The sequence below is a fragment of the Fundulus heteroclitus genome, chromosome 14, assembly GCF_011125445.2.
Source record: "Fundulus heteroclitus isolate FHET01 chromosome 14, MU-UCD_Fhet_4.1, whole genome shotgun sequence".
NCBI classification, from domain to species: domain Eukaryota; kingdom Metazoa; phylum Chordata; class Actinopteri; order Cyprinodontiformes; family Fundulidae; genus Fundulus; species Fundulus heteroclitus.
Genome location: NC_046374.1, coordinates 17,576,855 through 17,590,245, shown reverse-complemented (window position 1 = coordinate 17,590,245; position 13,391 = coordinate 17,576,855). Strand labels below are relative to the sequence as shown.

Sequence of the window (13,391 nt, the reverse complement as noted above, 5' to 3'; positions counted from 1 at the left end):
AAAAGTTACAAAAGATGCAACGACCATAATAATCATTAGTATTTAAAAAAGCAGCTCAAACACGTCAAAAACGTTGTTTTTTTTAATAATTATTTGTCCCTATAGGAGCTTCATTCTTTTTTTTTTTACAAAAACACATGAAGTGGATAATCAGCATTAAAACCTCCTTCTGAAAACCTCTCTCTCTGTTTCGGACGTATGGACATACTTTCCTTCTTCTGTGCAACGATTTTTCGCCCAAAAACACTTTAGTTGGATCGGCTTCCTTTTCCTGATCGTCCTAAATCAATTCTGAAAATAAAACCGAGAACAGCGTAAATATGAGTATTATAAAGTACACAAGGCGCGCATGCACAGATGCAGCCAATAGGCGGTACTGCGCTGTGCCGTTCCTCAGGACGCGCTCTCCATCTCCAGCCCTGAGGACATCACCGGGTCTCCGCTCTGCTTTCCTCCCTAATTGACCCAAATCCAGTTTCTCGGCTGTCCCTAAAGGCGCGCTATCACGCAGCCTGCACGATTAGGTGCGAAACGACGCACCGTGGAGCTTTTTCACCCTCTCTCTCTCTCCCTCTCTCTCTGTGTCTGGGAGCAGTAAATACCTCTTTGCCTTTCTGTCCTCAGATCAGCCCCAACACGAGGTCCGCGCCTGGATCTCCCTCAGCAGAACCTCTCGGAGCGCGTTCGGGATGATTTACGCAGAGCCGAAAAAGCCGCTGCCTCTCCAGGGAAGGGCGTTATAATACTCTGATCCGCGGGGATATTTCAAGCTGCGATAACCAGCCGGACCCATAAGCGCAAGAGTCGTAATGTTAGACGATAAAGCGCCGAGATCCAAACTCGGTGCTCCGTCTTTTTACATCGAGAATCTGCTGGGCACCTCCGGCGGGGATTCTACGGTCGAGGAGCGGGCGGAGACCCCCGGATACAAAGTTAGGGGGGCTGCGCCTAACTCGGGGGTCAGTAGGGGGCTGGAAACGGGACAACCTCTTCCAAACACTGAAGGTGAGTTCTCATCGTGCGCATTTATTTGCTCGCTCGAAACTATATAAAAAAAAAATCATTTTTGGAGGTTAATAAATTATGTCCATTAAAATGATTTCAAAGTCTTACTCAAGAATATTATATGAGGAATCAATCAACACAAGCAGCTTTTACTTTGGTTGGTGACCTGATCATAATTCAGTAAAAGATGTTGACTCAGTCAGCTCAGTTCGTGGTGTGAGATGCTCAGCAGGGGCGTCTCCAGAGGGTTTTCAAAGGGTGGCCAGAGGGGCTGCCGCTGTTAAATGAGAAAACAAGAGCATCAGCTGTTTTAGCAGGCTGTGGTGCTGGGAGGCGGGGCCTGGAAGGAGTTACTTTGAAGGACAGAGATTTAAAATTTTTTTGTCAATATAAAAAAGTATTTGGACTTAATGATGTGTGTTAAAATAGTATGACTAAAATTAGATAATTGGCCGGTGCCCTCAGCGCCCAACAAGCCCACCCCTGCTGGTGAACAATGGTTAATAAGGCTCCAACATACCCGGGTGTACTGTGCACGTACCCATTGCCTTCATTTCTTGTGACAAACTCTTACATCTCCCACACACCCTGTCAGTGGGGCAATGCGGGGGAATGGATAGTTTAATGAGCTAGTTGAGCTCCTAGCGCCATTTCTTCTCCACCAGGCACCCATCGCCCACCTGTGAGTGTGACGCAGAGAGTGGCTCTGATGCTGCGTGTCCTCGCAGCTGCCTGCTTGAAGCTTCTCGGTGCACCAGCTTGGTGTCACGTGTTACCGTATCTTTCAGGTCGTAAGGCGCACCAGATTATAAGGAGCCCTGTGAAATAACGAGTCTATGATCACACGTGAGGCGCACTGGATTGTAAGGCTCATTAAGCAAAACAACACAGTCCGGTAAATCAAACTTTATTCAACTCAATCGTAACCAGTGGCGCCACCAGGGGGTGGCCATGCCCCCCATGCCATGTCCTGGCCACCACACTAGCCAGTGTAAATTGTAGTAACATCAGTTTAGCATTTAATCCGATTATGCACAGCCGGCAAGGCAGCGGCTCTTCCTGACCTTGTATCACGCTTTTATTTGTATCTGCCAGTATCTACTTTCCCCAAGTAATTGTTTTGTTTTTCAATAAATGAATAAATGGGCACCTTATTCCTAATATAAAAAGGAATTGTTCAACTCAAAATGTTAACTCTACTGTTATTGGTCTATGCACATTAGATCATTAGTAACATTAAAAATCAAACAATAAACCAAAAGATGTTAGTAGGCGTTTACTTGAGTCTTTCTGATAATTTTCTACAGGCAGCTTTACTACAACAGTAGAATAAAATCCTGAAATTATGGCTTTTAGTTTCAGTGGCACCCCAAGCGTTTAAGTGGCCCCATCTGGCCCCTCCTACACAAGGTTTCTGGAGACGCCACTGATTGTAACAACAAATGCTGGTACAGTAAGATACCCTCCCTTAATTAATTATCCCTCTTCCACAAATCCATCGAATTCTACATGTACAGTGTCTGAGTTAAACAGCTGTGCAATTTTGGCATCAAGCTTGCCCGGGTCCTTATCGTCACTATCCGAGTCTCATAGACATTACAGTCAGGCAGTCTTGTAGACTGCTCAGGGGTCCTGTTACGGGGGCCAAAAATCTATTGAGCAGAGCGGCTTTATTGCTTAGCAAAGTCATTCACATTTCTAAAGGTTTTTTAGCACATTGGACCACATAAACTTGGTCAGTAAGTACAACAAGTAATCATACATACTCTCAGACTCTCAATTTTTGAGAACATTTAAGGATTTTAAATGTGCCTTATAGTCCAGAAAATACAGTAGATTTGAAGACTTCTTCCCACCGAGCAGTTCATAGTGTGACACCACATACATAAAAATTTTGCTTTCACGCGGACAGATAAGCGCAACGTCCGCACGGACAAGTATGTGTATTTTACCATTCTCAGCATGTTACTCGATAGTGTTTTTGTTTTGTACAGTTAAACTGAGTGACTAAAATAACTTCTCGACCCTCTGAAATTAGTATTCAAATTTTGACATTATAAGTGAATATATTGACTCCATTTGTATTAAGCTAGTTTGGTGACAGCCCTAATGCTACAGTCACTTGTTAGCAAGCTAACCTTCTTAATCCTAAGGTTAAAATGATACCCTCTCTGCCTGTGCATGGCAGTCTTTTTGTCATGGAAATGGTTTATTAGTCACCTTGTAATACATTTAAAATGTTTAATTCTATTTTCTCAAGTTTTGAACCGTCATCACATACCATTTATTATTTTGTTTCTTTCTAACTTAGAGGAAGAACCAAAAAAAGAGATCTATTACAATTGTTAGAATTAACATATTTAGTTGCGTGAATATATTTGGATTTGAATAATATATCTAAATGTATTCAAGATGTTACATATAGTTTCTACACAGAAATGTAAATTAAAATCTACCCAAGTAAAATACATTCATACTGTTGCACCAGTTTTATTTGCTAGTCTTAAAAGTTTGTTTTATCAGTGATAATGAAGGTTAAGTGTGCTGAACAAAACAGCTGATTGTTTTCAATTTGTGGCAAATGTGGATAGTTATGGCCGGGGCGATGCGTGGGAATTGTCCAATTTAGACAACGTTTGTGTTATAACGAGATAATGAAAAGGCTCATCAGCTCTTCTTTATAACTCTCTAGAGGGTAGTTTGCCACACATGACCTGCACAACCCTTTTCTGTATTTTTCTTTACAGATAAACAATCCAACTCTCCAATTATCTGCTCCATTTAGGACAATTGGCACAGAGAAAATAAATGTTTAAAAAAAGTCAACCATCCCTAAGAACCAATAGTTTGAAAAGTCCAAACACTAAGGTGTAAAAGCACCTAAATAAATGACGTGAACTTCAACTTTTTGAAAACTCCAAAAGTGTACTCAATCAAGAACAAAAAACTTTACATTTTTACTAGTTGTTTGGATATTAATCTTCATCTGGTTTGTTCATTATGTTAAAAAATACATAAATAACTGATTTGTGACGAATGCACAAAATATGAGATCCATGTTAATTGAATGGCATTCAAGTCTTTCCCTGACAACCATAGCTAAGATGTGTTGGCAACAAATTTCTCAGGATTAAGACCAGGGATGAAAGTAGTTTAAAATTCTTGCCAGTACTCTTACAAAAAGCTTAATTCACTCATGTTGTTTGCTATCTCGCTTCAAAAGAGCAAGGTCCATTCTGAAACAAATAAAAAATATTCTGGAGAATCTTAATTGTGATGTTGGGAGTTCTAGTGTTTATATATTTTGTGCAGTGATAAAACCTGGTCACCTCCTGAATTATTGCCAAATGGGGCTATCCTTTCCTAACCTGACTCCGCCAGATGGATTTGCTTCGCATATCCATCTGGAAACCTTCCGTTGAAGTAATTTTGGGAAGGGGCGAAAATACTGGTTAGCTGATTGGCCTATGTTGGTGATAGACAGGCCAAATAAACCAATCAGATCAACGAAGCATATGACGTTCTAACAGCGACGATGAAAACACAACCACAAGCTCTTGCCAAAACCAGTCGGGAGAAGAGCAAAAACATCTTTTCCTCTGAGAAAAGCCTCCAGCGCAGTGTTTTGCTCTTCTTTCAGTGAAGAAATACTCTGTAATTCCAATAAAACTTGCTCGATAGCCACGCTAACGCTAGTTTCATCGGCTGAAGCCGCCATGTTGTTTAGACTGAACTGTCGATCTTCTCGTTGCATCAGACCTCAACCCGCCTCAAAGCCAACGCTGATTGGACGTTCGTTTGGTGAACTGCTCATGCTGAGCACATAAATATACATTTTTGCTTTTGAAAAGTCATATTGATCCTTTGTCCAAAAAGAGCGATAAACAGTAGACCTAGCATCATCACCTCTGCTTGTTTGCTGGAGTCCTGCCACTGCTACTTCTTTTTCCTGGTCCCTCCTCACCCTGACCCTGGGGTAATCTTTAAACGTCCATATCCCCGTCCTTTCTTTTGAACAAAGAAGACATTTTTCTCTGCATTGTTATCAAGTATTTTTATTTGTCGTTTGAATTAAAATACTTGACAATTTTGTGGCGTCTTTCCCTGTTTTCGTTTAAAGCCTGTAGACGATATCCGTCAGATGTTTAAATCTCGGTTGAACGCGTTTTAGCCAAACCCAAGACTGTGTGGAATCTCACTGCTGTCATTTTGTTGTTCGTCCCGCCACAGCGCAAGCACCGTTATACAACATCTGTGGAAGAGCTGGATAAAACGTCCCATACCATGCATCAAAACAAACGCACTTGTACGGCAAGCGACCGCTTTGTTTCGGACATAGATACGCATCTACATTCGTGTACTGCTGTCTCCAGTCGTTAGCTCTTGAGCAGTTTTGTTTTTCTTTTGTGTTAAAATTGAACAAGATAACGTGAAACAAAATCTTAGGCTACCATTGGTATCAATTGGGACATCTTGGTACAAGCGGACAAACATTAAATATTATGGTGCCCATTTCAAAGACTGATAAGAGCCCATGGCTCAGAGGGTAAGGGAGAGAGGGGGAATTTTGCCCCATTTGAGACGCACAGAAGGTCCAAAACACAGCACTGGATAGTTAAAAGACAATTCAGGATTTGAATAAAAATGTAGAAACAGATTAAGTCGTGTTCAGACAGCTGTAGCTGGTTCTGAATGAGGGATTTAGGCTATTGCAGGCACTCGCTCTCCCCTCTTAGCGGTGGCTACTGTGTGCAGGTGAGCTCGCTGCAACTGTAACTTAAGCACTGCTGCTGTGTCCAAATTCGTTGGAGCTAGGCGCACATTTTTTTACATCTCCTCTAACAAGCTGGGATGTAAACATTTTTCTTAACAAGTAGAGCTAAGAGATGTTGTTTATTGGCCGCAACCGCCTTAGAGATAAGTTTGAGGCAGTTGCTTGCTAGGTGGTTTGACTTTAGCGTTAGCGCTGTGGCTAAACTTGCTGAAGGCTACAGTAGTTGCTCCAATGCAGACATTTTCTCAACCACAAGTTTTATGGCAGTTCTTAACTTTTACTAAGGTGATGCAGTTATATTACAACCAATTGTCATATTAATAATAATATTATCCTTACTGTTATCTGCTGGACATTGCCAACCATGCGTGTGAATAACAACTGCTTTAAACAACTAATCTTCATCTTCACAGAGAATGTGTTACCAAAATAAAAATTACATCTTGTAAAAATTAAAACATTTTTAGACATTACATTTACAAACTGTGACCTCAAGATTGTGAAATGAATTGCTTCCATATCTGGGCTGTCTTGACTCTGTTGATTCTTTTTGAGAAGAAGTTGAAGACCCTTTTATTAATCTTAGGGTTAGGGTATTATGTTGCATTATGTTGTATGTTGTGTTTATCTTTCCTTTTATGTTTTTATTTCCTGTTTGTTTCCTTTTATGATTGGTTTATTGCACTTTGTAGTTTAAATCCTGTGAAAGGTCCTACATAAATAAAATTGACTGACTCACTGTCATTCCTGGCCCTGACCTAAAGTTTTCTCAGGTACAAATGTTGATTTGAAGTGAGATTTATTTCCTGCTCTTGATGTCTGCTCTGCAGAGCTTCATGGGTCCAGCATCTCAGATAAACGGGGGGTCCATGCACCACCAAGCCGAGGTGATTCCCAAGCTTTATCGGACTCAGCGGAGGAGAGCGATGAATCAGTGGGGAAGAGAGACGAGAGTCCAGCTAATGACAGAGAGGAAGAAGCTGTGCATTCTTGCTGCACCCTAGGGCATGACAAGTGTGATACGAGTGAGTTAAACAACACTGTAGGTGACATCTTTTTTAAAAAAACTGTGTTTTACAGTTTGTAGAAGAGTTTATTCATCACATTCCACATTCTTTACAATAAAAAAAACATGTTCTGATGCCTCAAAAACAGGCTAAACATTTTCTTTTTGGCGTATTTGAGCACTTTTTTTCCAGCTATATGCTGAACAAGTTTTTCTAATTCCTCAAGTCTGATAGGTCCATGTGTGTAAAACATAGTTTCTGGGTCCAATGTTATACCATGATATGATATAGATCTACTGTATGATGTATTTCTTTATATTAAAAAGTGGTCCTCATTAAAATAATAAACCCCTTTTTGCTGTCAGGTGAGGCTAAAATGCTGCGGAAGAAGAAGACGCGCACCGTGTTCAGCCGCACTCAGGTCTTCCAGCTGGAGTCCACCTTCGATCTGAAGCGCTACCTGAGCAGCGCTGAGCGAGCCGGGCTGGCCGCCTCGCTGCAGCTCACAGAGACCCAGGTCAAGATCTGGTTTCAAAACCGCAGGAACAAGTGGAAACGTCAGATCACCGCCGACGTGGAGACCGGCAGCGCCCTCGTACCTTACAGCGGCCACAGGGTGGTCAGAGTCCCCGTGGTGTACAGAGAGAGCGGCGGCACGCCTCTGACTCTAGCCGGCCTGCCTCAGGTGTCGCCGCCGGTTATCGGGGTCTCGGATCCCATCACCTATCCACTGGCTGCACACCTCGCCCACCCGGTGATGTTCATGTCGCCACAGATGACCGGACTGGTATGATGTAAGCTTGAAAGTAGAGACATCATCAGCAACTTTAACTTTATCAGTTTAAATGGCCTGATTTCTTTTCCAAACCACTGAGGATTTATTCACCATGTGCTTAGCTATTTCTCCTGGATGTCTTTGCTTCAAAGATACAATCATCAACTTTATTTTTTAACCTATTGGTAAGCACAAGTCGTTTTGGGGGCTAGGACTTCATGACCGTTTCTTATGAGGATGTTTCACACAAGATGCAAACGCCCAGTTCTGTTGCATTTTTTTGATCACCCTTTTGCTTTTCACAGAAAATGTACATAGAGTGTATGGGATCAACTCAAGGTCAATAAAACTGTCAGCTTCTCACATGCCTGTTTAAAGATGATGCAGCTCTGACCGCATAAAGCTGGAAAACAAAGTTGCTAGTGTGACTTTTAAAAGGGTCGTTATGATATATGCAAAGTAACTCAATGACACAAAGACTACAAAAGCATAATTTCTCGGCCAGATTTCGGAGAGTGGACTTTTCTGACTTCACTGAAAAGGTGTAGTAGTTTTTTTCAGTGGTTAGTGGTGGTTCTTCATATGGGGAGAAGTCCCTGGCTCTCAGCTAAGGGCAGCCTTCCATCATGGGACGGCACCAGTGGTAAAAACAACAACAGATTCTGTCATTTACACCCCAGCTAAGTTTTCTGTTGCATATTTGCAAGTCTAATTAATAAGGGGTGGGGCTCCAAGCTGAGTTGAGCACAGTGTAAAGCAAGTCGTCAGTGAGGCTAAACCAAAGGGCTATCTACCCATTTTTGCAAGAAATCTAAAAATCTGAAATCTGAAATATAAAGTACATAGTCTGGTCAAACTTCAATTTGATTAATATACTGTGATCCAAGATTCTGCAGAACAGAATTTGACATTTATGTCAATCTCAGTGTGATTGCGGTACACCCATCCTCCAGTGGTTACTTCCAGCCGGGTTGTGTGGCCTTTCACAAAGCTCCAATCATCTCAAACTGGTATGGAAACAACAATAAGCTCACTGTACTACAACGGCTTTCACGGTCACTCAATCTTAATCCATCAGCGTGTATTTGGGATGTGGTGGAAGATTCATCCTGTTTATATGCAGCCCTGAAATCTGCTGCAGCTGCGTTACACTGTCATGTTCCTATGGACAAAAACTTTTAGAGGCTTGCTAAAGAGTAACTATGAAAAAGTATTTGCCCCCTTACAGACTACTCTGCTTTTGTTTTGTTGTATTTCCAATGACGACATCATTCATTAAGGGATAAAGGCTATTCAAATCAACCTGGCCTATGTGAAATTGCCTACTTGTTAAAAATATAAATAAGTTTTGATAGATAACATGTTTGAAAGCAGATTTCTGCTTCCCTAGCCAGACACAAGCCTGGTTACATATGTAACTTAAATAGAACCAGTCAGACAACATGAAGTAGGCTAGCAGATCTCACAAAGCAACACATCATGTCCGATCTAAAGAAATTCCAGCGCAGATTAGCAAAATAGTCTTGGACATCTGTCGGTCTTGAAAGGTTTCTAACGTTATTTTTAAGGTTTTGGGACCACAGTAAAGTCATTAATCACTAATAGACAAAACATGGAACAGTGGTGAACTTTCCCAGGAGTGGCCAGAGTACCAAAAGTCCTCCAAAAAGTGCATCAGCAGCAACTCATCCTGCAGGGCCATAAAAGAACCCAGGACCATATCTACAGCTCTGCAGGTATGTGTTTGCTCAGTTAACATAAGTAATCAGATTCAACACTAAAACACAGACTGGCAGGAAATGGCATTCATTGGAGAGTTCCAAGGAGAAAACCAGTGCTGACCAAAAATGAACACAAAGACAAATACCTTCGTACTGAAAACAAGGGAAAATATTCTGTTGACTGCCAAGACATGTTTTTGGAAGGTGTTTATCTTTTTGCATCTGGTGTAAGACTAACACAACACTTTAGAAAAGAACATCATCCTTTCAAACATGGTGGTGGTAGTGTGATGGTCAGGGTGTAGATGATGTTCCACAACTGATTCAGCTGCTTTTTACTAGAAAGTCCTGGGAGACAATGTCCAACCATCAGTGCATGATCTAAGGCTCTCTAAGGATGCAAAAGGACAATAATATTCACAATAATAAAGTTCACCTCTGAGTAGTCGTGTTTCCATCAACGCTTTAATGCGTTTTAATTTTTACGTATGGCATTGGACGAGGTTGATGGAAATGGCAAAATTCGCATTAACTCACTAAATTTCGCAAAAAAAGTTTTTGCGCTCACTTGAGGTGGTTTTTGACTTTTTGGAAAAACAGTAAATGCGCTAAAGAGGAGACGAAACGCATTTGTTGAATCAGTTCTGACGTAGCAGACGTTTACTTCACAATTTGCAGCTGATTCTGCTGCCGCCGTCTTCTCAGATATTCCCATAATGCTCGAAATCAGAGCTGGACACAACAACAGGTACGTGTGGCCCGACGGAGAGACGCGTCATATCCGTTAAAAACAAAAACATTCATAGCCTCGCTCCATTACTGGTCTGTGGTCCGTGCTAGTTAGCAACATCTACTTCCTGTTTATTACAGCCATCAGCGTATAACAACGTTATGCTGTGCATCTTCTTGTTAATTCGCTACAAAGTTATAAATAATTTGGAAACACTTCTGATGCGCATTTTCTTTTTTGTGATATTTTAAATGTTCACTCAAAATTCACATGAGAATCGGATGGAAACACAGCTAATGTCTCAAAAAAGGGAAAGGGAAGAGTTTTAGAGTAGCCTGGTTTATAGTCAAAGTAAAACTTAAATCTGATTGAGATGCTGTGGCATAACAACAAACAGGCCATCCATTCTTAAATAAACTGCTAATGTGGCTGAGTTCTAACTATTCGGCAAAGAAAAGGTGACTAAGTTTCCTCAAAAATTATTAGATGGTAGTTTTTGCTCCACCAAGCATTCATGTTTTGAACTTTGTAACTGCTCAGGTTAGCTTTGTTATTAAATGGAAAAACAGGATAGAAAGCAAATCATTTTTCACAACATTTTGGTGCACCTCTTTTGGCAACCAGACAGGCCTCCCAGCCTAACCTCCCAAAGTCCAAATCTGTTATGGCTCTGATTTGTGCCAGTTAAATTTACTCAAAATGTTTCCTGAGGTGTTCTAGAGGTAATCGGCGAGTTAGTTGTGCATTTTATTAACGTTATTTGTCAAACCGAATGCCGTTAGCAAGACTACAGTATTTGCAACGCTGACTCACACTTCCTTAGTTATTCAAGAGACTTTAGATAACTAAGTTTAGATGCAGAACTCTGTAGTCATTTAGAGTCACAAATGTGAATAAAATACTGGCACCAAGGTGTTGATGCACTACAGCCTCTGTGTGGTTTGGATGACATTGGAGAGTAGGCACCGAAGAGAGATTTAAATGATGGGGTTCAGATTTCAGCTGATCTTTCAGTTCTTGAGGAAGCCTTAAGAGAAAACATATGGCATTGTTACATCTTTTTTTTTTTTTTTTTTTTTTTTTTTTAGATGCCCGGATATCCTGCCTGAATTTCAGTTTGGCTTTTGAAAAATCAAAGTCGTGAACACACTCTTTGAATATTAACGGTGTCTTTAATTAGGCTAAGACTGAACTCTCAGTTCAAAGGAAGCTGGATTTGATTTGCATTGTTTGATAGAAAAACGAATGCGCATATATTTGCATTGCTGGGCGAAAAAAAAAAAAAAAAAAAGTTTAAGGCTACAATATGGCGACCAGACGGGAACGCTGATCCCGCCTCTCATCTGTTCCCACAACTCCACCAATCAGACGCTTCCGCTCCCGCACCCTTCCGGGGATCACCGGCTCCTGTGCGTGCCAGTCTCCGCGGAGGAGGGCAGCGATGCGGCTCGGAGAGTCCGAAGAGGTCGGCGAGCGTGGAAGCCAGCAGGAGCGCATGAGATGCCCGGGAATATGAGCAAAGAGGACGGGCCGAGTCGGAGCTCCTGTTTCACGTTCACTATCGACAGCATCCTGAACCTGAAGCAGCGACAAGACTGTGCGCGTTTGGACGCCTTAAAGGAGCAGAGGGACTTTGTTTGTAGGAGTGATTTTCAGAAGAGATGCGAGGAGGCGTGGGACGTCCCGAGGAAGCGCGACTGCGAGTCAGATGAGACAGGTAACGCTCACGTTGTTCTACTTTTAATGAATACAATCTTGAAATAGTAGTACTGTCACCAGTAGCTGCGATGCGTAAAAAACATAAAAGTGCGCGTTTATTTGGCTGCAATAGCTCCAGAGCCCATTTTGTCGCCTCTGTCCACAGTGAAGCCCACGGTCCACCCAGCGGAACGCGCGGAGAGCACCGCGCCGCTCACCGCTGCCTCCTCTCCCGGGGCGCAGAGCGCGCACGACCCCGATCCGCAGCAGCAGCGGTCCGCCGCCGACGCCAAAGCCGCGATCAAGAAGAAGACCCGCACCATCTTCTCCAAGAGGCAGATCTTCCAGCTGGAGGCCACCTTCGACATGAAGCGCTACCTGAGCAGCTCGGAGAGGGCGTGCCTCGCCAGCTCGCTGCAGCTCACCGAGACCCAAGTGAAGATCTGGTTCCAGAACCGGCGCAACAAGCTCAAGAGACAGCTGTCCACGGACATGGAGGGCCCACTGGCCGCGGAGCACTTCTCTGAGGCGGGGAAAAACACGCAGTTGCCGAGTTTGTACAAAGACAGCAGCCTGCTGGGCGGATGCGTGCTGCCGATGTCTTTCCCCGTCCTGTATCCCACCGCGAACGCTGCGCCTTACATCTACTTCTCCAACTCCGGCAAATATTTTGGCCTGTTTGATGCGGATCGATGAAGTTTGTTCTTGGACACTACAGGCGACAATCATCTGCGATCAGTCTTTTATATTATTGTTTTTTTATTATTATTATTAAATTTCCGGACTGGTTTAAAGAATTTCTTAACATATCAACAAGTCCCACACATGCATGTGCCACTTTTTGTCCTTTTTATATTATTATTATTATTATTATTATTATTATTATTATTATTATTATTATTATTATTATTATTATTATTATTATTAAATGAAGTTTATCATCTTCACAGAAAAGAGCATGTATCTAATCTCATCTGATCGAATGTAACCAAGCGACGCATCAGTGTTATTACTCCAATCTTTATTAATACTCTAGTCTGCGCGCGCGTGTGCGTGTGTGTGCGCGCGCTTCTGAATTTTATAAGGCCTTATTTTTGTTTGTGTTACGGTTTCTGTTGACTTGACCTTCGCTAAGACTGTTAAGCTGTGAATGCTGTTCTAATCATGACCGCAGCACATTTAGCAATAAACAATGGACCATATGCAATTCCCACGTGAAGGGAATCCCCATCTGCATATTTTATTGTTACTGTTAAAACTTTTCATGTTGTAGATCTCATGTCACACATTGCAGCAACTTTGCCTCGTATAGTTGGAATTCCATTTTTTTTTTACTGTGTGAAATGGACCAATTAAATATAAATTCTCTTTACATGGGTTTATTATATATATATATATATATATATATATATATATATATATATATATATATATATATATATATATATATATATATATATATATATATATATAAACTATTCATGCAAATGGAACCCCTTCCCCATATTATTTAATTATTAATGTACAAGTGTCATTTCATCTTACCAGCTGTCGATATTTGGGAATAATTAACTTTTTTTGTTCATATTTGCTTATTTAAAGTAAAATCATTCCAAGAGCGTCAACAGTTAAACAAGTTTAACAAAGTTTCAAAAGCCAAGTAAGAGAGGTACCTCATGAC

General features: G+C 41.6%; 2 protein-coding genes across 3 annotated transcripts; both read left to right on the top strand.

Annotated features, from left to right (window-relative positions):
• Window positions 1-360: 360 nt before the first annotated feature.
• Window positions 361-7,926, top strand: LOC105934618 (homeobox protein HMX1). 2 transcript variants are annotated; one of them, XM_012874704.3, is made up of 4 exons: window positions 361-524; window positions 625-1,005; window positions 6,610-6,804; window positions 7,152-7,926. In XM_012874704.3, exons 2-4 carry the CDS (start codon window positions 810-812, stop codon window positions 7,577-7,579), a joined length of 819 nt encoding a protein of 272 aa, XP_012730158.2. In that variant the 5' UTR covers window positions 361-524; window positions 625-809; the 3' UTR covers window positions 7,580-7,926. The 2 variants fall into 2 exon arrangements, with proteins under 2 accessions (XP_012730158.2, XP_036002336.1); XM_036146443.1 differs by having other exon boundaries at window positions 361-1,005.
• A 3,434-nt stretch (window positions 7,927-11,360) lies between these two features.
• LOC105934619 (homeobox protein HMX2) lies at window positions 11,361-12,921 on the top strand. Its single transcript, XM_012874708.3, has 2 exons — window positions 11,361-11,729; window positions 11,877-12,921. The coding sequence occupies exons 1-2, from the start codon at window positions 11,513-11,515 to the stop codon at window positions 12,404-12,406; spliced, it is 747 nt and encodes a 248-aa protein (XP_012730162.2). The 5' UTR covers window positions 11,361-11,512; the 3' UTR covers window positions 12,407-12,921.
• Window positions 12,922-13,391: the final 470 nt, after the last annotated feature.